We start from the raw sequence: 23,577 nt of genomic DNA, 5'->3' as shown, positions 1-23,577 counted from the left end.
TTTTTTCTGGGTGTAGCAAGCAGTTGAATAAAGCACTTTAGCAGCATTTTCAAACTAAGAACTTATGACGAAAAGATCTCAAAAATAAAATGGAAAAACAATTTTTAATGGACAAAGTAGGAGGAAACAAAAAAATGCGGAAAATTCTTTGAACACAAATCAGTTGACTATATATACGCGACAAGTCTGGACGGTCTCTGGTTCGGTGCGAGAATAGTGCGAAAACTTTGAAAAACCAAATGAAACGGAAAATTGATTTCCCATGAGAGAAATGGAAAAATATTTTTGACCAAGAACAAAAAAAACAAAAACGTAAAAGTTCTTTTAAAACTCCCCATATATATTTTACGTAATTAAAAAATAAAATATGTTGTAAAGTGTTTCTAAATGAAATAAAAAACTATGGAAATTATTTAAAAAATAATCTATTTAAGTAATTAATAAAAATTGACAAATTTGGAAAACCTGAACAAAATGAATTGGTTTTATAGATGTTTTTGGTGTCTCTCGATAATTTTCAATTTTATAAAAATAACACATGAGTTGTCAGAAACGAGAACAACAGTGAAAGTGGGTAAGACATTGTCTCCAAATAATTTTTGTGGAAAATCTAAAAGTGATAAGAAAGTGTCTGCTGCAATTTAAAGAATTTCATTTAATTAATAATCGTCAGCGGTAAACCCCTTAGCAAATATGTCGGGTACCTGAATATGTTTGGCAATTAATTCCAATAAAGCAAAAAAATTATATCCAATATTAAGGGGATAATATAAAAATTAAGCATCCAGCGGACTCATGAAGTCATATCTAATATACGGGGACTATATACAGGGTTTTCCAACAAGAGGTGTTATTTTGTATCATTCGGTATTTTGGTAGCTGTTATTTTTGAAGACTTATTTTTGACGTTCCACAAGTATAAAGTACTATAGAAAATTTTGGTAAAAATAAATTTCTATAGAAAATGTTGTCAAAATTTTATTTCTATAGAAAATTTTGTTAAAATTTTATTACTATAGCAAATTTTGTCAAAATTTTTTTTCTATAGCAAATTTTGTCAAAATTTTATTTCTTTCGAAAATTTTATCAAAATTTTATTCCTATAGAAAATTTTGTAAAAATTTTATTTTTATAGAAAATGTTTTCAAAACTTTATTTCTATAGAAAATCTTGTCAAAATTTTATTTCTATAGGAAATTTTGTCAAAATTTTATTTCTATAGAGAATTTTGTCAAAATTTTATTTCTATAGAAAATTTAGTCAAAATTTTATTTCTATAGAAAATTTAGTCAAAATTTTATTTCTATAGAAAATTTCGCGAAAATTTTATTTCTATAGAAAATTTCGCGAAAATTTTATTTTTATAGAAAATGTAGTCAAAATTTTATATCTAAAGAAACTTTTGTCAAAATTCTTTAATCTTTAGAAAATCTTGTCAAAATTTTACTTCTATGGAAAATTTTTTCAAAATTTTTTTTTCTATAGAAATTTTTGTCAAAATTTTATTTCTATAGAAAATTTTGTCAAAATTTTATTTCTATAGAAAAATTAGTCAAAATTTTATTTCTATAGAAAATTTAATCAAAATTTTATTTTTATAGAAAATTTTGTCAAAATTTTTATCTATAGAAAATTACTTACTTCTATGGAAAATTTTTTCAAATTTTTTTTTCTATAGAAATTTTTGTCAAAATTTTATTTCTATAGAAAATTTTGTCAAAATTTTATTTCTATAGAAAAATTAGTCAAAATTTTATTTCTATAGAAAATTTAATCAAAATTTTATTTTTATAGAAAATTTTGTCAAAATTTTTATCTATAGAAAATTTCGCCAAAATTTGTTTTCTATGGAAAATTTCTTTAAAAATTTTATTTTTATAGAAAATTTAGTCAACATTTTATATGGAAAGAAATTTTTTGTCAAAACTTTATTTCTATAAAAGTTATTTTTGAGACGGTCACGGTTGCTATTCGAACCAAAAATAATCTACCAAAATTGGGAGAAAATCTTACCAAAAGATTGTATATCCATAGTAAATTTTGTTAAAATTTTATTTCTATACAAAATGTTGTGAAAATTTTATTTCTTTGGATTTTTTTTACAATTTTATTTCTATAGAAAATTATGTCAAAATTTTTTTTTTCAAAATTTTATTTTATATTAAATTATAAAAAAATTTTTCAAAATTTTATTTCTTTGGTTTTTTTCAAAATTTTATTTCTATAGAAAATTTTGTCAAAATTTTATTTTATATTAAATTATAGAAAATTTTGTCAAAATTTTATTTATATAGAAAATTTTATTTTTTGTAAAAAAATTTGTTAAAATTTTATTTCTATAGAAAATTTTGTCAAAATTTTATGTCTATAGAAAATTTTGTCAAAATTTGGAATTTTTGTTCAAAATTTTATTGCTATAGAAAATGTTGTCAAAATTTTATTTCTATAGATATTTTTGTCAAAATTTTATTTCTATAGAAAAAGTTATTTTTGAGAAGATTCCCCATCCTTAATGTTTGAGTGTGTGTGGCGGTCACGGTTGCTATTCGAACCAAAAATAATCTACCAAAATTGGGAGAAAATCTTACCAAAAATTGTATTTCCATAGAAAATTTTGTTAAAATTTTATTTCTATAGAAAACTAGCGTAACCCGGCCCGCTTCGCTGCGCCTTCCGAAGCGTATTTGGAGGAACATTTTGCGTTAACTTAGTCAACTATATCCTTCGTGCTGAAAACAAATTCGAAAAGATTTGAATTCTTTTAAACAAATCGGACTACTTGATTTTTCGTTTATAGGTACAAATACGGCGGGAGAGGGTGTACCTTCTTCTATATTTCTTGTGAATTTTAAGTGTGGTTTGTAAAGGAAAGGTATCCTTCTCCTCAACATATCTGAAAATTAAGCGTTATATTATAATAACATACAAAGAATAACTGTTTCCCATCCAATAAATCGGAAAATGCAAAAGTAGTAAAAAATTTTACCACATTAACATTTGCTAAAATGTTGGAAAATAATGCACCCTCTACGTTGGCTGCCAATTTCATGTAAATTTAAGTTCTTTACTAAAAAGAAGTCTGGCAGAAGCCTGTACAAAAATCATAAAATTATGTACCGAGTTCCCATTTACGGACAACCCTCTACTTTCAATTTAAGAAAAAAAAAAAAAACGGACAAAAGGGAACCCTCTCGCCACCTTCGCTCCACTCCGACCAGATATCGGACTATCACGTACCCTATATTAATTTCGCAACTACTCAATGGTCCATATAAATTCTATCGAAGTAAATCGACAAAGTTTATTTCAATTTTCCCCTTCCCCAACCAGATATCGAAATATCATATAGTAATTTAAAAATTATGTATAAATTTAATCACCTCCTGCCACGTCCCTGTAAATTTCAAGTAGATCGGAGATGTTTAAATTTTTCTCTTTCCCCGATAAAATATCGACAAACACCGTAGTGAATAGCACCCCTAACCTTCCCTGGAAATTCTTGAAACTTTCCTTCAAGTGTGGGGCAATGAAGGTTGCCTCTTCATTTATAACCTTTTCCCCCGCTTCCTTTGTAAATTTCAAGAAAACTTAAATTTTTTTATATTTCATGTCAGCCTGATACCGAAACAGGCAATTGACGTCCAACCGCATTATATCTTATACAATTATTTTTCGAGCTTTATGGACAGATATAGATTAACGAACATGGTTAAAAGAGCCATTTTTTTGCAGTTTTAGAGGAGGACCTCCTCCCCGACCAAATGTCGAAAAGCGTATCTTTTGTAAACGTCCCAGAAAATGTCAAGCAAATTATAAGCCTAAAGGGGCGGCCTCTCTTCCGTCCAAAAATCACAAAATCAGGTATCAACTATTACGGTTGACAGAGGTTACGATCTCTCCCCAGTCCTCTGTAAATTTCAAGTAACTCGGTAAAGTTTAATTGTTTCTCTGTATGTACTTAAGAGAAGCGGATGTCTCCCTATGCCCTTTTATTTTTATTAAAAAATCAGGAACCTGATATAAATTTCATAACCTCACCCATTTTTCCGTAAAATTTCAGTCGGGGGAGTTTAGTTTTGTTTTAACTGTACTTTAAAAAAAAGTCGGGCAAAGGGGTGGCCCCCCTCCCCGACCAAATATCGAAAAATAATGTAGCGGATTTTTGTCTAGATTCCAACCCCAACATTCAATGAAAATTTCATGCAAATCGCATAATTTTGTCCCAAGTTTCAAGAAGTAAGGCAAGGGGGAGGTCCCCCTCCCCGTCCGCATATTAAATCATCAGCTACCCCATATTAATTCCATAACCTCACCGCATGTTCTCTTTAAATCTCAGATAATTTAGAGAATTTTAGTTTTTTCACTGTACTTTAAAAAAAGTCGAACAAAGGGAGGTCCCCCTCCGCCGCCAAATGTCGAAATATAAAGTAGCGGATCTTTGTCTAGTTGCCAACCCCAACCTTCAATGAAAATTTCAAGCAAATCGGTCAACTTTGGTCCAATTTTCAAAAAGTCCGACAAAGGGGAGGTCCCCCTCCGCGACCAGGTGTCAAAAAATGAGGTACCCTATTTTCACCACATGAACGTCCCCTATGATCTCTGAAAGTTTCAAGTAAATCGGTTCAGCCGTTTCGGAGCCAACTCGGTTCATACAAACAAACAAATAAACAAACATAGATTGAATTTTATATATATAGTTGTTGTCAAAATTTCATTTCTATGGATTTTTTTTGTCAAAATTTTATTTCTATAGAAAATATTGTCAAAATTTTATTTCTATAGAAAATTTTGTCAAAATTTTATCTATAGAAAATTTTGTAAAAAATTTATTTCTTTAGAACATTTTGTGAAAATTTTCTTTTTATAGAAAATTTTGTCAAAATTTTGTTTCTATAGAAAATTTTGTTAAAATTTTATTTCTATAGAAAATTTTGTCAAAATTTTATTCCAATAGAAAATTTTGTCAAAATTTTATTTCTATAGAAAATTTTGTCAAAATTTTATTTCTATAGACAATATTGTCAAAATTTTATTTCTATAGAAAATTTTGTCAAAATTTTATTTCTATAGAAAATTTTGTCAAAACTTTGTTTCAATAAAAATGTTTGTCAAAATTTTATTTCTATAGAATTTTTATCAAAATTTTATTTCTATAGACAATTTGGTCAAAATTTTATTTCTATAGAAAATTTTGTCAAAATTTTATTTCTATAGAAAATTTTGTCAAAATTTTATTTCTATAGAAAATTTTGTCAAAACTTTTTTTCAATAAAAATTTTTGTCAAAATTTTATTTCTATAGAATTTTTATCAAAATTTTATTTCTATAGAAAATTTGATCAAAATTTTATTTCTATAGAAAATTTTGTCAAAATTTTATTTCTATAGAAAATTCTATCAAAGTTTTGTTTCTATAGAAAACTTTTTCAAAATTTTACAACGGATTGAAATCAGGAGATTTTGACCATTGTGCGGTAGAAATGAAGCGGGTAACCTTCTTGGTTGAGTCTGTCCTCTTATCGCCCTTGATTTTTGGATGTACCAGTACCTACCATCGTTATCGCTCTTGAAGAAATTGTCTATTAATAAAATTAATTTTTTCAGGTGCTCTATTTTTTAGCGATGAAGATGCTCTTGAGTTGGCTTTTGACGAAGCGATACGCCAGCTTAATAGTCAAAAATTATTCGAATTACAATTTGAAACCATCAAACGTTACGTGCCCAACGATGATAATAGCTATGTGCTGCAGTTATTGAGTGAGTACACTGAAATAAACCTTTTTTAAGAAAGATATTTTGACAAACGAATAAAAAATGATTATAGAAAAAATCTTGCCATACTTTCGGATTTTTTGCTTTTAAAGAAAATATTATCTACCAAGTTTCGTTTGTCTAAAATTTCAGTACAGAGGAAAACATTTTTTTTGGTGTATATTATCATATTATTCCTTTATATTACTTTCAGCTTGTGAACTCCTTGCCGAGGAAGTAATAGCCATATTTGGGCCATCTTCAAAGGCCACCTCAGGTATGTCTAACAGTTTTTGTTTTAATTTTTATTAATTCTCCATTCCTCGCAGATATTGTGGCTTTGATAGCCAATAATGCTGGTATTCCCCATGTACAATATGATTGGAATATTGAAATCGATTTGGAGCAGCGCAAGCAAAATCATCAAATGTCTGTCAGTGTGGCACCTTCCTTGATCACTTTAACGCGAGCCTACTTGGATATAATACAGAAGGATTATAAATGGAAGAAATTTACATTGCTTTATGACACGTCACAGGGTGAGTAAATTTGATACTACAAAATGAAAAATCAGCTTGGACTAATGGCATTGAAGAAAAAGTGAAAGAGCTCACCGGAAGCCACTTTGGTGCAATGGTTAGCATGTCCATCTTGTATAAAAAAGGTCGTGGGTGGGTCGAAACTGGGGTTTCGACCGAAAACCACAAAGTTTTTCAGCGGTGGATTATTCCCTCTGAGAAATGCTTGTGACATTTCTGAGCATTTCAAAGGTTCTCTAAGTGGATTCACCGCAATGTAAAACACCTGTCGGATTCGGCTATAAAAAGAAGGTTCCTTGTCATTGAGCTAAACATAGAATCGGACAGAATTCAGTGATAAGAATTCCGTGCTATCACAATGGACTGGATAGTCTAAGGAGGTGCCTTTCTTCAATTCTAACCGCACAATAGCTTCCATAGTCTCAGGATCTCAATTCTCTGGACTTTTAGGTCTAGAGCATTTTGGAGAATAAGGTTAGCGTTAAAAGATACTAAAGTGACCAGTAGCCAATTCTAAATGCCAATGCCAAAGGTAGCCAATTTCCCATATTTTTTGCTTTTGAAGAATTAAATTAAAAACAAATGTTTCATTCCATATCGCCAGCCTGTATGTGTTGCGTCCATTCAAGTTGCTAAGCAAGTTTTCTACCACTGCGGCGTGGATTTCGATTAATTCTGACCTTAACTTTTCGGATCAAAAATGATAGATGTTTTACATTTTGGTAGATTTCTTAATGTTTTGTTAGATTTTGGAAAATATTCCTCTCCAACTAAGAGGTACTTAGCAATACAATTTTGACAAAATTTTTTATAGAGATAAAATTTTGCAATAATTTTCTATAGAACTAAAATTTTTCAAAAAATTTCTATATCAATAAAATGTTGACAAAATTTTCTATAGCAATAAAATTGTGCAAAAATTTCTACAGAAAAAAATATTGACAAAATTTTGCAATAATTTTCTATAGAGTTAAAAATTTGCACAAATTTTCTATAGAGATAAAATTTTGCAAAATTTGTCTATAGATACACAATTTTGCAAACATTTTCTATAGAGATAAAATTTTGCAAAAATTTCTATAGAGATAAAATTTTGCAATAATTTTCTATAGAACTAAAATTTTGCAAAAATTTCTACAGAAATAAAATTTTGACAAAATTTTCTACAGAAATAAAATTTTGACAAAATTTTCTATAGAAATAAAAATTTGGTAACATTTTTTATAGAAATAAAAATTTGAGAACATTTAATAAGGAAATAAAATTTTGAGAACATTTTGTATAGAAATAAAAATTTGAGAAAATTTTCTATATAAATAAAATTTTGACAAAATTTTGTATAGAAGTAAAATTTTTACAAAATTTTCTATAGAAATAAAATTTTGACAAAATTTTATATAGAAATATAATATAGACAACATTTTCTATAGAAATAAAATTTTGACAAAATTTTATATAGAAATATAATATAGACAACATTTTCTATAGAAATAAAATTTTGAGAAATTTTTCTATAGAAATAAAATTTTTATAGCAAAAAAAAAACATCTATAGAGATGCAATTTTGCAAAAATTTTGTAAAAATTTTCTATGATTAAATTTTCTATAACAATAACATTTTAAATAAATTTTCTATAGCAATACAATTTTTTCCCAACCAAATATAAAACAAACACACTATCGCACTTGAAGTTCATCACGAATAATTTTATTTCTAAATGCAATAGATCAATATGTTTTTGTAAGCTTGTAAGCAATAAAGTGAACTGCCACTGAAATAAATCTGTAAGACGTGAGAAGAGCGGTTTAGAAATGATAGCAACCCACTCTGTAAGTAAGCCTAAAATATCAGGTTTAGAAAGGATAGAAACTTGGTTTTGGTTGCAATACATAGCAGCCACTCTGTAAGTGAACCTAAAATATCTACTTAACCTAACCTAGCCCACCTGAACATGATTCTACGAATGATTCAATGAATGAATGAATGATCTCTTCTCTCACTCTCTCTTCCCATGTTTCATTATACTCTTTTAAACTCTTCTGTTTTCTCTTACTTTCAGGTTTGGCTCGCATACAGGATCTTATGAATTTAGCTTCGGTCGAAAGAGATTTTATTAAAATTCGTAATATAGCCGAATACCAGGACGATGTACGAGTACTATGGAAGGAAATTGAAGAAGATTTTCATGAGCAACGTTTAATTATGGACTGTGAACCAGCATCACTGGTACCGCTATTAAATCAAGCCAAGGAGTTTAAATTAGTGGGGCCATTTCGGGTGAGTCCTGGAGATACAGTAAATAAAATCCATAATAAAATATCATTTCTTTTCAGAATTGGTTTCTTACCCATTTGGATACCCATAGCTCAGGATTAATGATGGCCAATAATCCAGATTTTATGTCCAATATAACTGCAGTACGTTTAAAAGTGGTGGAACCAAATCCATTCGAACGAAAAAAGACCAGGATAAGTGAGATAGATGTAAGGATATGCAATTTGCAATTTTCCTAACCTAATTAATTAATCCTCCTTTCCCAAAGCAAATATTGGGTAACCAAACTATGTTACCCATCTTAATGTTCGATGCTGTTGTACTATTCGCAAATGCTGCCCGCAATATTATGGCTACAGATCGTGAGTATATAGTGCCAAGTGGTAGATGTGATAATGAGGATTCTTTTCCATGGATATTGGGAAAATACATAGTGGGAGAAATGAAAACGGTAGGAGGGGGGAAAATAAAATCATTCCCATTTCTTATAATTTATTTCCCGTATCCTTAGATTTCCGAAGATGATGTTGAGCCTCCTTTTAAAACTGAAAATATGAAAATCGATGAATATGGTCTTCGTTCCGACTTCAATTTGGAAATCTATAAGCCGACCATCAATGAACCTCTGGCTTCATGGCTTCCAGATGGTACAATCCAATCGGTACGTCGTGAATTTCAAACTGTGTCCTCAGCACCAGTACAGGATTATGCCCAAAGCAATAGGGTATTTAAAGTTGTGACCCATTTTGAGGAACCCTATTTCATGCTCAAGTGGGTGAGCTAATTTCTAATAGAACTGAGTGATTATTGAGCTAAGAGTATTTGTTCGCTTTTTGCCATTTTCAGAGAAGATGCTGATGTCTATAGAGGTGATGATAAATATACGGGCTATGCAGTGGATCTCATACAGAAATTATCGGAAATGATGGAATTTAAATATGAATTTGTCATAGTTAAAAGTAATGGAAAATTTAATCCGGTTACCAAAGAATGGGATGGAATTATGAGAGCTCTAATTGATCATGTAAGGATGTTGAGATAGTAGAAATTAATTTAAAAAAATCATTTTTATTTTTATCATTCTTCATTTGCAGCGTGCCCAAATTGGTGTTTGTGATTTGACCATCACTCAATTGCGTCGTAAATATGTGGATTTTACTGTACCCTTCATGCAATTGGGTATTAGTATTCTTTTCTATAAACCTGAACCTGAGACCAAGGATATTTATGCTTTTTTGCAACCTTTTGCCAAAGAAGTTTGGATTTATGTGATATTAACACAGTTGGTGATAACATTGGCCTTTGTTTTTATGGCAAGGTAAGGAAATCGAAATTTTGCCCTGGAGAACTATGGTGGAGCACATATAGCTATGGCTAATAAGTACTGCAACCATACCCGAAAAGGTATATGAAAAAATAGGCTAGAAAGAGCCAAGGAGTTGATTCGCGTGGACAAAAGTGGTCAGTTGCCGAATTTGTTTTTTTTGTCGAATGAGAAGCCATTCCAAAGTGAGCAATTTGTGAATAAACCAAATGATCAGGTTTATGTGCCAAAGAGACCAGCTAAAAATTTACACCTTCGATTGGTCACCAGAACTAAAGCGAAATAGATGGTAATGGTGTTGGCTGCCGTGATGGCTACAGGTCTTCTCTCTTGTATTCATCAATCGTGGGGTCAATAAAAATTCCGAATATTATCGGGAAAATGTCCTGAAGACAGTATTGAATCCACGGTTACCACTCAAGCAAAGAATAATCAAGGAAAGTTTGAAGAAAATTTTACAAAAATTTTCCAAACAAAAAATCGTATTTTGCACAATTTTATTTCTACACAATTTTTTTCAAAATTTTATTTCTATAGAAATTTTGTCAAAAATTTATTTCTATAAAAAATTTTGCTAAAATTTTATTTCTATAGAAAATTTTGTCAGAATTTTATTTCTATAGAAAATTTTGTCAAAATTTTATTTCTATAGAAATTTTGTTAAAATTTTATTTCTATAGAAAATTTTGTCAAAATTTTATTTCTATAGAAAATTTTGTCAAAAATTTTATTTCTATACAGAAAATTCTTAAGCTGACTTAGGTTAGTTGCTTTTTTGTTATATACTTATTATAATTTCTAATTATAATAAAGATTTAAATAAATAGATAAATATAGAAAACTTTGTCAACATTTTATTTCGTTAGAAAATTTTGAAATTTTTCTATAGAAAATTTTGTCAAAATTTTATTTCTATAGAATATTTTGTCAAAATTTTATTTCTATAGTAAATTTTTTCAAAATTTTATTTCTATAGAAATTTTGTTAAAATTTTATTTTTATAGAAAATTTTGTCAAAATTTTATTTCGTTAGAAAATGTTGAAATATTTCTACAGAAAATTTTGTCAAAAATTGTTCTATAGAAAATATTGTCAAAATTTTATTTCTATAGGAATTTTTTTTAAAAGTTTTATTTCTATAAAAATTTTCTTAAAATTTTATTTCTATAGAAAATTTTGTCAAAATTTTATTTCTATAGAAAATTTTGTCAACATTTTATTTCTATAGAAAAAATCTACCATTTTTGGTAGAATTCTACCAATTGTGGCAACCGCGATTGAATCCCTGGTCAGACAAAAATCTCGGCCGCAGACCATGGGCATTCCAACAGAACTGAATGTCCATGGTCTGACAGCATATGTCAACCACAAATGCCTTAAAAACAAGTAAGGAAAGTCTAAAGTCGGACGGGGCCGACTATATTATACCCTGCACCACTTTGTAGATCTAAATTTTCGATACCATATCACATCCGTCAAATATGTTGGGGGCTATATATAAATGTTTGTCCCAAATACATACATTTAAATATCAATCGATCTGGACAGAATTTGATAGACTTCTACAAAATCTATAGACTCAATATTTAAGTCGGCTAATGCACTAGGGTAGAACACAATGTTAGTAAAAAACAAGTAAGGAAAGTCTAAAGTCGGGCGGGGCCGACTATATTATACCCTGCACCACTTTGTAGATCTAAATTTTCGATACCATATCACATCCGTCAAATGTGTTGGGGCTATATATAAAGGTTTGTCCCAAATATATACATTTAAATATCACTCGATCTGGACAGAATTTGATAGACTTCTACAAAATCTATAGACTCAAAATTTAAGTCGGCTAATGCACTAGGGTGGAACACAATGTTAGTAAAAAAATATGGGAAACATTTAAATCTGGAGCAATTTTAAGAAAACTTCGCAAAAGTTTATTTATGATTTATCGCTCGATATATATGCATTAGAAGTTTAGGAAAATTAGAGTCATTTTTACAACTTTTCGACTAAGCAGTGGCGATTTTACAAGGAAAATGTTGGTATTTTGACCATTTTTGTCGAAATCAGAAAAACATATATATGGGAGCTATATCTAAATCTGAACCGATTTCAACCAAATTTGGCACGCATAGCTACAATGCTAATTCTACTCCCTGTGTAAAATTTCAACTAAATCGGAGTTAAAAATTGGCCTCTACGGTCATATGAGTGTAAATCGGGCGAAAGCTATATATGGGAGATATATCTAAATCTGAACCGATTTCAACCAAATTTGGCACGCATAGCTACAATGCTAATTCTACTCCCTGTGCAAAATTTCAACTAAATCAGAGCAAAAAATTGGCCTCTGTGGTCATATGAGTGTAAATCGGGCGAAAGCTATATATGGGAGCTATATCTAAATCTGAACCGATTTCAACCAAATTTAGCACGCATAGCAACAATGCTAATTCTACTCCCTGTGCAAAATTTCAACTAAATCGGAGCAAAAAATTGGCCTCTGTGGTCATATGAGTGTAAATCGGGCGAAAGCTATATATGGGAGCTATATCTAAATCTGAACCGATTTCAACCAAATTTGGCACGCATAGCTATAATGCTAATTTTACTCCCTGTGCAAAATTTCAACCAAATTGGGGTAAAACTCTGGCTTCTGGGACCGTATTAGTCCATATCGGGCGAAAGATATATATGGGAGCTATATCTAAATCTGAACCGATTTCAATAAAATTTGGCACACTTGACTATAGTACTAATTGTTCTTCTTGTGCAAAATTTTAAGCAAATTAGGCTAAAACTCTGGCCTCTGGGACCGTATTAGTCCATATCGGGCGAAATATATATATGGGAGCTATATCTAAATCTGAACCGATTTCTTCGAAAATCAATAGGGATCTATTCTGAGCCAAAACACATACTTGTGCAAATTTGAAGTCGATTGGACTAAAACTGCGACCTAGACTTTGATTACAAAAATGTGTTCACGGACAGACGGACAGACGGACATGGCTATATCGACTCAGGGACCCACCCTGAGCATTTTTGCCAAAGACACCATGTGTCTATCTCGTCTCCTTCTGGGTGTTGCAAACATATGCACTAACTTATAATACCCTGTTCCACAGTGTGGAGCAGGGTATAAATATGGGAAACATTTAAATCTGAAGCAATTTTAAGGAAACTTCGCAAAAGTTTATTTATGATTTATCGCTCTATATATACGTATTAGAAATTTAGGAAAATTAGAGCCATTTTTACAACTTTTCGACAAAGCAGTGGCGATTTTACAAGGAAAATGTTGGTATTTTGACCCTTTTTGTCGAAATCAAAAAAACATATATATGGGAGCTATATCTAAATCTGAATCGATTTCAACCAAATTTGGCACACATAGCTACAATGCTAACTCTACTCCCTGTGCAAAATTTCAATTAAATCGGAGTAAAAGATTGGCCACTGTGGTCATATTAGTGTAAATCGGGCGAACGATATATATGGGAGCTATATCTAAATCTGAACCGATTTCAATAAAATTTGGCACACTTGACTACACTACTAATTTCACTCCTCGTGAAAAATTTCAACCGAATTTGGGTAAAACTCTGGCTTCTGGGACCATATTAGTCCATATCGGGCGAAAGATATATATGGGAGCTATATCTAAATCTGAACCGATTTCAATCAAATTTTGCACACTTGACTATACCACTAAGTGTTACGTTTGAACAAAATTTCAAGCAAATCGGTATAAAACTCTGGCTGCTGGGTCCATATTAGTGCATATCGGGCGAAAGATATATATGGGAGCTATATCTAAATCTGAACCGATTTCTTCCAAAATCAATAGGGTTCTATTCTGACCCAAATTAGGAACATGTGCCAAATTTGAAGGCGATTGGAGTTAAACTGCGACCTAGACTTTGACCACAAAAATGTGTTCACAGACAGACGGACATGGTTATATCGACTCAGGGACGCACCCTGAGCATTATTGCCAAATACACCATGTGTCTATCTCGCCTCCTTCTGGGTGTTACAAACATATGCACTAACTTATAATACCCTGTTCCACAGTGTGGCGCAGGGTATAATGAAGTTTCTTAATGGTCAAATTCGTGATTCTAAAATTTGATGATTTTTCCGAAATTTTGTTTTCGGAATGAAGTTAGATTTCTCACTGTATTTTTTAACCAAAATGGATCATACCGTTCGCCCACTACCTTAATAAGTCGCGTTGTAAAATGGATATAAGAAAAAAATTACAAAGTCAAACTTAGCATTTGGTTTTCTGTGTATGGAAAGAATTTTCGAATTGGAATTTCTCATTCTCTAATGGAAAAAAATTATTAGCTTGATTTTTTCTACGAATACTCAAGGGGATGTAGCCACGGTTGTCACAGTTGGTAGAATTCTACCAAAATTGGTCTATTTTTGATTGTTTTGTAGATTGGTAGAATTCTTGATGCCTTGATAGATTTTGCACATTATTCCTCTCCAACTAAGAGGTACTTCACAAATTTTCTCTAGAAATAAATTTTTGGCAAAATTTTCGGTGGAAATAAAATTGTGATAAAGTTCCTCTATAAAAAAAATTTTCTATAGGCATAACATTTTGATAATATTTTCTATAGACATAAAATTTTGACAAAATTTCCTATTGAAATAAAAATTGGACAAAATTTTTTATTAAAATAAAATTTTGAAAAAAATTTCTACTGAAATAAATTTTCTATTGAAACAAAATTTTGACAAAATTTTCTATTGAAATAATTCTATAGAAATAAAATGTTGACAAAATTTCCTATAGAAATACCATTTTGATAAAATTTTTTATAGAAATAAAATTTTGACAAAATTTTCTATAGAAATAAAATTTGGACAAAATTTTCTGTTGAAATAATATTTTGACAAAATTATATAATTAATCTATTACAATAAAATTTTGAAAAAATTTTCTATTGAAATAAAAATTTGACAGAATTTTCTGTAGAAATAAAATTTTGACAAAATTTTCTGTAGAAATAAAATTTTGACGAAATTTTCTAGTGAAATAAATTTTTGGCAAAATTTTCTATTGAAATAAAATTTTGACAAATTTTTCTATTGAAATAATTCTATAGAAATAAAATGTTGACAAAATTTCCTACAGAAATACAATTTTGACAAAATTTTTTATAGAAATAAAATTTGGACAACATTTTCTATAGAAATAAAATTTGGACAAAATTTTGACAAAATTATATAATTAATCTATTACAATAACATTTTGAAAAAAATTTCTATTGAAATACAAATTTGACAAAATTTTCTGTAGAAATAAAATTTTGACAAAATATTCTTGATGCCTTGATAGATTTTGCACAATATTCTTCTCCAACTAAGAGGTACTTCACAAATTTTCTCTGGAAATAATTTTTTTGCAAAATTGAAATAAAAAAAAAAATTCGATAAAATTCCTATATAAAAGAAAATTTTCTATAGGCATAACATTTTGATAAAATTTTCTATGGACATAAAATTTTGACAAAATTTTCTATTGAAATGAAAATTTGACAAAATTTTTTATTAAAATAAATTTTGAAAAAATTTTCTTTTGGAATAATATTTTGACAAAATTATATAATTAAATTATTATTATTACAATAAAATTTTGAAAAAATTGTCTATTGAAATAAAAGTTTGACAAAATTTTCTGTAGAAATAAAATTTTGACAAAATATTCTATTGAAACAATTCTATAGAAATAAAATGTTGACAAAATTTCCTATGGAAATACAATTTTGACAAAATTTTCTATTGAAATAAAAATGTGCCAAAATTTTCTATTGAAATAAAAATTTGACAAAATTTTCTATAGAAATAATATTTGGAAAAAATTTTCTGTTGAAATAATATTTTGACAAAATTATATAATTAATTTATTACAATAGAATTTTGAAAAAAAATTCTATTGAATTAAAAATTTGGCAAAATTTTCTATTAAAATAAAATTAAAAAAAAAAAAAAATCTATTGAATTTAAATTATATAAATAATCTACTAACATAAAATTTTGACAAAATTTTCTATAAAAAGAAAAATTTTGACAAAATTTTCTACCGAAAGGAAAATTTTGACAATATAAATATAAAGAAAAATTTGGTGCAAGCTAAAAATATTTAAAACTTCGACACATTAAACAGTTCAAAGGCTATCCATATACCTAAATGTATTTGTCGCTATTAGGAGTGATCATATAATAAGTAAACCTCTAAAATAAAATATTGAAACATTTATTTCAACAAAAAAAAAAACATTTTGTTCGTAATAATTACAATTGTTTGTAATCAAACACTGCAAAATAAGATTTTGTTTACTTTGTAAAATTTTTTTTTTTCTAATTTTGGTAGATTATTTTTGGCTCGAGTGCCAACCGTGGTATTGGGACCGATGTCCCGGGTCTCCAAATTATTTAAATTTTCTGGTCACGTCACTTTATGAACAGTGAATGTTATTAAAATGCATACGAAATTTCAATGAAAGGGAAATAAAAAAAACAAGTTTTTTTTTGAACCACCTTGTTTAAGAGTAAAAACATCATTGCTTTCAAACTTTAACTGTATCGCATTCATAGTGGTGCATGGTTATTATCCAAATGCTAAGAGCGGCCAATTTTGCCCCCACAGCAACCAAAGAAAACAGGGTTACTTTTTAAAAAAGAGGTCTTGCATACAAACTAGTTTTACATTGTAATCGTTAAATCTAAATTTAAAACTCATGCTTGCATTAAGTTTGTGGGTATTTTTAAAAAGAAACAAAACTAAAAATACCATGGTGACCAGTGGTCTTATTTCTGTGTTATTTACACACGGGGGGATGTAGCTCAGATGGTAGAGCGCTCGCTTAGCATGTGAGAGGTACGGGGATCGATGCCCCGCATCTCCAAGGTAGTTGTTTTATTTGTTTAAAAAAAAAATAAAGATTATTTATCGAAGAAATGTCATCGAAAAGTTTTATGAATGGGTAACACAAAGATTTCATATTAGAAAATAACTTTGGCAATAATTTTAAATTCCATTTGAAATTTGTCTATGGTGATCTTATATTTGGTCACCGCTCAATCTAAAAAGTACCGGGCTCAACCGGGATTTGAACCCGGGACCTCTCGCACCCAAAGCGAGAATCATACCCCTAGACCATTGAGCCGCATGACAAAGAGTTTTTTTTTTGTTTCGAATGAACCCCGGATAGAAAGAGATGCCTACTGTATAAAAAAGATATTTTTTTCTCAAAAAAAAAAAAAAAAATATGGTTTTAAAAAAAAAAATTTTTTTCTCAAAAAAAATCTCCAAAAAGAAAAAAAAAAAATGTTATAAAAACATCTCCAAAAAAAATTTTGGTTTGTTCAAATAGCTTGGTTCATTGGTATGCATTTATTTGAGTGGTAAGATAAAGCATATTGCACAAGAAAACTGTGATTGATTCAAATACCGTTATCAGGGGATGTAGCTCAGATGGTAGAGCGCTCGCTTAGCATGTGAGAGGTACGGGGATCGATGCCCCGCATCTCCAAGGAAGATGTTTTTTTTTTACAAAATTAAAAAAAGATTATTTATCGAAGAGTTTTAACACGAAGATGGCATATTGGAGAATAACTTTGGTAAAAAAATTTTTTTTTTGTTCAAAAAAATTTTTTTATTTAAAAAAAATCTCAAAACACCTTTGTTTGTTCAAATAGTTCGGTTCATTGGTATGTAATTATTCGAATGGTAAGGTAATACATATTGCATAAGAAAGCAACAGATACCTCCGGTTGTCAGGCTGTAAAAAAAATGAACCATACTACCAATGAACAAAACTATTTGAACAAAAAAATTTTCTCAAAAAAAAAAAATTATCAAAAATAATTTTTTCTCCAAAAAAAAATTTAAAAAAAAAATTTTTTTTCTTTAAAATGTTTTTCTTTTTTGTCCAAATAGTTTGGCTCATTGGGATGCAATTATTCGAATGGTAAGGTAATGCATATTGCATAAGAAAGCAACAGATAGATACCTCCGGTTTACGGGCCATAAAAAAAGATGTTTTTCTCAAAAATTTTTTCTCACAAAAAAAAAATATATATGAACCAAACTACGAATGAACTATTTGAACCAGAAACAAAAAATTTTCTTTCCAAAAAAACAATTTTTTTCTCAAAAAAAATTTTTTTTCTAAAAAAAAAAAAATCAAGAAATTTTTGTTTTGTTACATTCGTATTCAATTATTCGAATGGTAAGATAATGCATATTGTACAAGAAAACTGTGATTGATTCAAATACCGTTATCAGGGGATGTAGCTCAGATGGTAGAGCGCTCGCTTAGCATGTGAGAGGTACGGGTTCGATGCCCCGCATCTCCAAGGAAGATGTTTTTTTTTTGCAAAAAAAAAAAAGATTATTTATCGAAAAGTTTTAACACAAAGATGGCATATTGGAGAATAACTTTGGTAATATGTAATATGTCATCAAACTCCAGTTGAAGTTTGTCTATGGTGATTTTATATGTTGGTCGCCCTTCATACTAAAAAGTTGGGCTCAACCGGGATTTGAACCCGGGACCTCTCGCACCCAAAGCGAGAATCATACCCCTAGACCATTGAGCCGCATGGCAAAAAGGTTTTTCTGTTTCTTATGAAACCCTGAAAGCTATTGCTTATTTCCGGTCTTCAGGCTTTAAAAAAAATAAAACATAAACATAAACATAAACAAATTTCTAAACAAACCAAAAAAAAAAAAATTATTTGAACAAAAAAATTATTTTTGTTAAAAAAAAAAATCTCAAAACACCTTTGTTTGTTCAAATAGTTCGGTTCATTGGTATGTAATTATTCGAATGGTAAGGTAATGCATATTGCATAAGAAAGCAACAGATACCTCCGGTTGTCAGGCTGAAAAAAAAAATGAACCATACTACCAATGAACAAAACTATTTGAACAAAAACAATTTTTCTCCAAAAAAAATTTATCAAAAATAATTTTTTTCTCCAAAAAAAAATGTTTTCTTAAAAATTTTTTTTTTCTTAAAAAAAAGATCAAATTTTTTTTGTCAAAATAGTTGGCTCATTGGGATGCAATTATTCGAATGGTAAGGTAATGCATATTGCATAAGAAAGTAACAGAAGATACCTCCGGTTTACGGGCCATAAAAAAGACGTTTTTCTCCAAAATTTTTTTCTCACAAAAAAAAAAAAAAAAAAAATTAAACAAACTATTTGAACCAGAAATAAAAAATTTTCTTTCCAAAAAAAAAAAAAAAATAAAAAAAAAAAATTCTCAAATTTTTTTTTTCTCAAAAAAAAAACAAAAAAAAAATCAAAAAAAATTTTGTTTTGTTCCAATAGTTTGGTTCATCTGTATGCAATCAAAATGCAATTCGAAAGGTAAGATAATGCATATTGCACAAGAAAACTGTGATTGATTCAAATACCGTTATCAGGGGATGTAGCTCAGATGGTAGAGCGCTCGCTTAGCATGTGAGAGGTACGGGGATCGATGCCCCGCATCTCCAAGGAAGATGTTTTTTTTGCAAAATTAAAAAAAAAAAATATTATTTATCGAAGAGTTTTAACACAAAGATGGCATATTGGAAAATGACTTTGGTAATATGTAATATCAAACTCCAGTTGAAGTTAGTCTATGGTGATGTTATATTTTGGTCGCCCTTCAAACTAAAAAGGTGGGCTCAACCGGGATTTGAACCCGGGACCTCTCGCACCCAAAGCGAGAATCATACCCCTAGACCATTGAGCCGCATGACAAAGAGGTTTTTCTGTTTTTAATGAAACCCTGAAAGCTATTGATTATCTCCGGCCTTCAGGCTTTCAAAAAAATAAAACCTATTTTTTTCAAAAAAACAAAAACATAAACAAATTTCTAAACAAAAAAAAACAAATTATTTGAACAAAAAATTTTTTTTGTTCAGAAAAAATTTTTGTTTGTTAAAAAAAATTTTTTTTGTTTAAAAAAAATCTCAAAACACCTTTGTTTGTTCAAATAGTTGGGTTCATTGGTATGTAATTATTCGAATTGTAAGGTAATGCATATTGCATAAGAAAGCAACAGATACCTCCGGTTGTCAGGCTGAATAAAAATGAACCATACTACCAATGAACAAAACTATTTGAACAAAAAATTTTTTTCTCCAAAAAAAATTTATCAAAAATAATTTTTTTCTCCAAAAAAAAAAAAATGTTTTCTTAAAAAATGTTTTTTTTTCTTAAAAAAAAGATCAAATTTTTTTTGTCCAAATAGTTGGCTCATTGGGATGCAATTATTCGAATGGTAAGGTAATGCATATTGCATAAGAAAGTAACAGAAGATACCTCCGGTTTACGGGCCATAAAAAAAGACGTTTTTCTCCAAAATTTTTTTCTCACAAAAAAAAAATATGAAACAAACTATTTGAACCAGAAACAAAAAATTTTCTTTCCAAAAAAAAAAAAAAATTAAAAAAATTCTCAAAAAAATTTTTTTTCTAAAAAAAAACAACAAAAAAATCAAAAAAATTTTGTTTTGTTCCAATAGTTGGTTCATCTGTATGCAATCAAAATGCAATTCGAACGGTAAGATAATGCATATTGCACAAGAAAACTGTGATGGATTCAAATACCGTTATTAGGGGATGTAGCTGAGATGGTAGAGCGCTCGCTTAGCATGTGAGAGGTACGGGGATTGATGCCCCGCATCTCCAATTAATTTTTTGTTTTCCTATAAAGATAAAACTTTTCTGAAATTGGCTAAGAAATTAATCATCTCTTGCTTAAAGTCCAATTTTCATAACTTCTGAAATTCTTTTTTTTTGTAGAATTTCCCATCATGAATGGGAGAATCCCAATCCATTGGTAGAAGACCCAGAGGTATTGGAAAATAAATGGAGAACTCGTAATGCGGCATGGCTAGTGATTGGATCAATTATGCAGCAAGGTTGTGATATATTGCCAAGGTAGTTTTTAGTTTCCATTTTTCAATTGACCTGAAATAATTTTTCGAATATTTTGATACAAATCTCTAGAGGAGCTCCCATGCGCATGCTTACCGCTATGTGGTGGTTTTTCGCTTTAATGATGTTGAGTACTTATACAGCCAATTTGGCTGCTGTCTTAACGAGTAACAAAGTCAAGTCCACCATTAGTAGTCTTGATGATCTCATTAATCAGAATAAAATCAAATTTGGCACTTTAGAGGGAGGCAGCACATCACTCTTTTTCTCGGAATCGAATGAGACGAACTATAAGAAAGCTTGGAATCTAATGAAATCATTTGAACCTTCAGCATTTACGAGATCCAATAAGGAGGGTGTCGAACGGGTTCTGAAAGATAAAGAGAATTATGCTTTTCTCATGGAGACCACAAGTCTAACGTATAATGTCGAAAGGAGTTGTAGACTGCAACAGATTGGTGAACAAATTGGTGAGAAACATTACGGTTTGGCCGTACCATTGGGAGCAGACTATCGTACCAATTTAAGTGTGGCCATACTAAAGCTGAGTGAAACAAATGAATTGTATAAAATGAAGAAGAAATGGTGGCATGAGAAACATAATAACACTTGCCCCGATGAGGGTCCCGATGTGGTAGTCGATGGTGATGAATTGTCTTTGGTAGAATTGGCTGGTGTATTTTTGGTGTTGGCTGGCGGTGTAGGTGTTGCTATTATTATAGGGATAATAGAATTTTTATGGAATGTACAAAAAGTTGCTGTTACAGAGAAGGTAAGAAGTTGCGATTTTCGTTAATGGTTTAGTTAATATTTTGTGCATTTTGGATTTGTTTGAAGGTTACCCCATGTGAAGCTTTCAAGGCTGAACTTATATTTGCCTTGAAATTTTGGATTACCAAAAAACCAAATCGTATATCATCGATTCGTTCCAATAATGAGGATAATACATCTCGGGTATCCCGTTCAACATCAAGACGTTCATCTTCTCAATCTAAACAATCCAAACAGTCAAAGCAATCGAAACAATCAAAACATTCGAAACACTCAAAGGTTTCGAAACGTTCAAAACGCTCCAAACGTTCACGTTCACGCAGTAAAAGTCGAAGTAAAAAATGTTCTACATCATGTTGAGATTATCAAGGATAACGGGGCTTTTATGTTATGATTTGATGATATATAAAAATATTAATAATAATTTTAAAATAATTTAATACGAATATTATTAGAAATAAAATAATATAGCAAAATTAAGATTTGTTTAGCCAACGGTTTGAATTTATTTTGTTGCATTTTTTATTACAAATACTCATGCATAAAATTTACCTTGAAGGATAATAAAGAAAACTGATAACATATTTTCTAGTCTCTGTTTAACAACCCTAACCTTTGCGTATAATGAATATAATAATCATACGTCACAGTGGTTTGGGAATTAATAATACTTATACGTTACGGTCTATAGAACATAATATTGGCAAACTTTCTTAAATAGTATTTGTGGCGAAATTTGAGTAGGATCCGTAATAGTTTGTGAAGTGCTACGTTCATCTTAGTTACAGGTATTGATGGTTATAAATTTAAAGTACTGAATTTCAGGAGGATTTATTGAAAAATATAGTTCAATATTACGTCTAAATTTTGATAGGAGTAAAAGTCTTATTTGACAAGGCAAGCTTTATAGTCCGTAATAGTTTGTGAAGATAATCTTAGTTACAGGTATTGAAGGTCATAAATTTAAAGTACTGAATTTCAGGAGGATTTGTTCTCAATATTACTCTCAATATTACGTCTAAATTTTGATAGGAGAAAAATTCTTATTTGACAAGGCAAGCTTTATAGATATAAGTATAAATCTGTTTATCAAGGAAATGCTGGATGGCTTCCAAATGAGTTGAACATACTCCAGCTTTGAACGAAAGAAATATACCATATATACAACGTCTTACATATTTAAGGGGGAAGGACTTGAGACGAATGGTATTTAATAATATGCTAAAACTTTCTACACTTGAGGAAAGTTGTAATCAATATGAGACTGAAAGCAAAGTTTAGAATCGACTAATAATCTCTTGAATTTTCATCAATCGCTCATATTTTCCATAATATTAAAAAAAAAAAACAAGTATATACAGCACTAAGTTCGGCCGGGCCGAATCTTAAATACCCACCACCATGAACCAAATATTAGGGTTTCCTTTGAAATTTCAGGAGGGCTTGAGGACTTGAGGACACTTCCCGAAGATAAATTTTAAGATTTCACCTATGAGGACTATATCAGATTCTGGATTTATAAGAACCATTTTTGTTTGAGTTTTAGAGGAATCATTAACATCTCTTGTAAGTGTGCAAGAAAATTATAAAGTAACGTCTTGATTTGAAATCTTAAATCTGTAGAAGTAAAATCGGGTAATTTTACATCGAGTTTCAAGCAATTTTCATGATCAATGCGCCTTCTACACCCTCAAAAAGTGAAGTCGGTCTATATGGAGGCATTACCAAAAGGACCGATAAAAACTTAATCCGATACACGTATTTGTGAGCCTAAAATACCAGAATATTTACAATTTCAGGCAAATCAGATAAAAACTACGGTTTCTAGAAACCCAAGGAGCCCGATAATACCTCTAGATTTCCAATTTCAGGTAAATAGGATAAAAACTTCGGATTCTAGAAGCCCAAGAAGTAAAATCGGGAAATCGGTCTATATGGGGACTATACCAAAACATGGACCGAT

At 29.8% G+C, this 23,577-nt stretch overlaps 1 protein-coding gene and 6 non-coding genes across 7 annotated transcripts; 4 read left to right on the top strand and 3 right to left on the bottom strand.

The window, feature by feature from the left end:
- The first annotated feature begins 179 nt into the window (after positions 1-179).
- GluRIIA (Glutamate receptor IIA) lies at positions 180-22,109 on the top strand. Its single transcript, XM_075293475.1, has 13 exons — positions 180-574; positions 5,604-5,756; positions 5,965-6,027; positions 6,080-6,289; positions 8,350-8,567; positions 8,624-8,773; positions 8,833-9,015; positions 9,076-9,335; positions 9,411-9,588; positions 9,659-9,882; positions 20,709-20,846; positions 20,916-21,615; positions 21,681-22,109. The coding sequence occupies exons 1-13, from the start codon at positions 475-477 to the stop codon at positions 21,972-21,974; spliced, it is 2,871 nt and encodes a 956-aa protein (XP_075149590.1). The 5' UTR covers positions 180-474; the 3' UTR covers positions 21,975-22,109.
- TRNAA-AGC (transfer RNA alanine (anticodon AGC)) lies at positions 16,739-16,811 on the top strand. The gene has a single exon. It is a non-coding gene; the product is annotated as a tRNA-Ala (tRNA).
- TRNAP-UGG (transfer RNA proline (anticodon UGG)) lies at positions 17,001-17,072 on the bottom strand. Its single transcript has one exon. It is a non-coding gene; the product is annotated as a tRNA-Pro (tRNA).
- TRNAA-AGC (transfer RNA alanine (anticodon AGC)) lies at positions 17,366-17,438 on the top strand. Its single transcript has one exon. It is a non-coding gene; the product is annotated as a tRNA-Ala (tRNA).
- On the bottom strand, positions 18,436-18,507 carry TRNAP-UGG (transfer RNA proline (anticodon UGG)). The gene has a single exon. It is a non-coding gene; the product is annotated as a tRNA-Pro (tRNA).
- Positions 19,340-19,412, top strand: TRNAA-AGC (transfer RNA alanine (anticodon AGC)). The gene has a single exon. It is a non-coding gene; the product is annotated as a tRNA-Ala (tRNA).
- Positions 19,583-19,654, bottom strand: TRNAP-UGG (transfer RNA proline (anticodon UGG)). The gene has a single exon. It is a non-coding gene; the product is annotated as a tRNA-Pro (tRNA).
- Positions 22,110-23,577: the final 1,468 nt, after the last annotated feature.

Source organism: Haematobia irritans, chromosome 2 (assembly GCF_050003625.1).
Source record: "Haematobia irritans isolate KBUSLIRL chromosome 2, ASM5000362v1, whole genome shotgun sequence".
In the NCBI taxonomy this organism is placed as follows: Eukaryota; Metazoa; Arthropoda; class Insecta; order Diptera; family Muscidae; genus Haematobia; species Haematobia irritans.
Note: the sequence above shows the minus strand (reverse complement) of the source record. Positions and strands in the feature narration are given on the sequence as shown.

Excerpts from the sequence above, each read along its gene's own strand:
- GluRIIA (XM_075293475.1), top strand. The coding sequence starts at position 475 with ATGAATTGGTTTTATAGATGTTTTTGGTGTCTCTCGATAATTTTCAAT. Across the intron at positions 5,757-5,964 it reads CTATGTGCTGCAGTTATTGA|CTTGTGAACTCCTTGCCGAG; the intron begins GTGAGTACACTG and ends TATTACTTTCAG. Across the intron at positions 9,589-9,658 it reads TGAGAGCTCTAATTGATCAT|CGTGCCCAAATTGGTGTTTG; the intron begins GTAAGGATGTTG and ends CTTCATTTGCAG.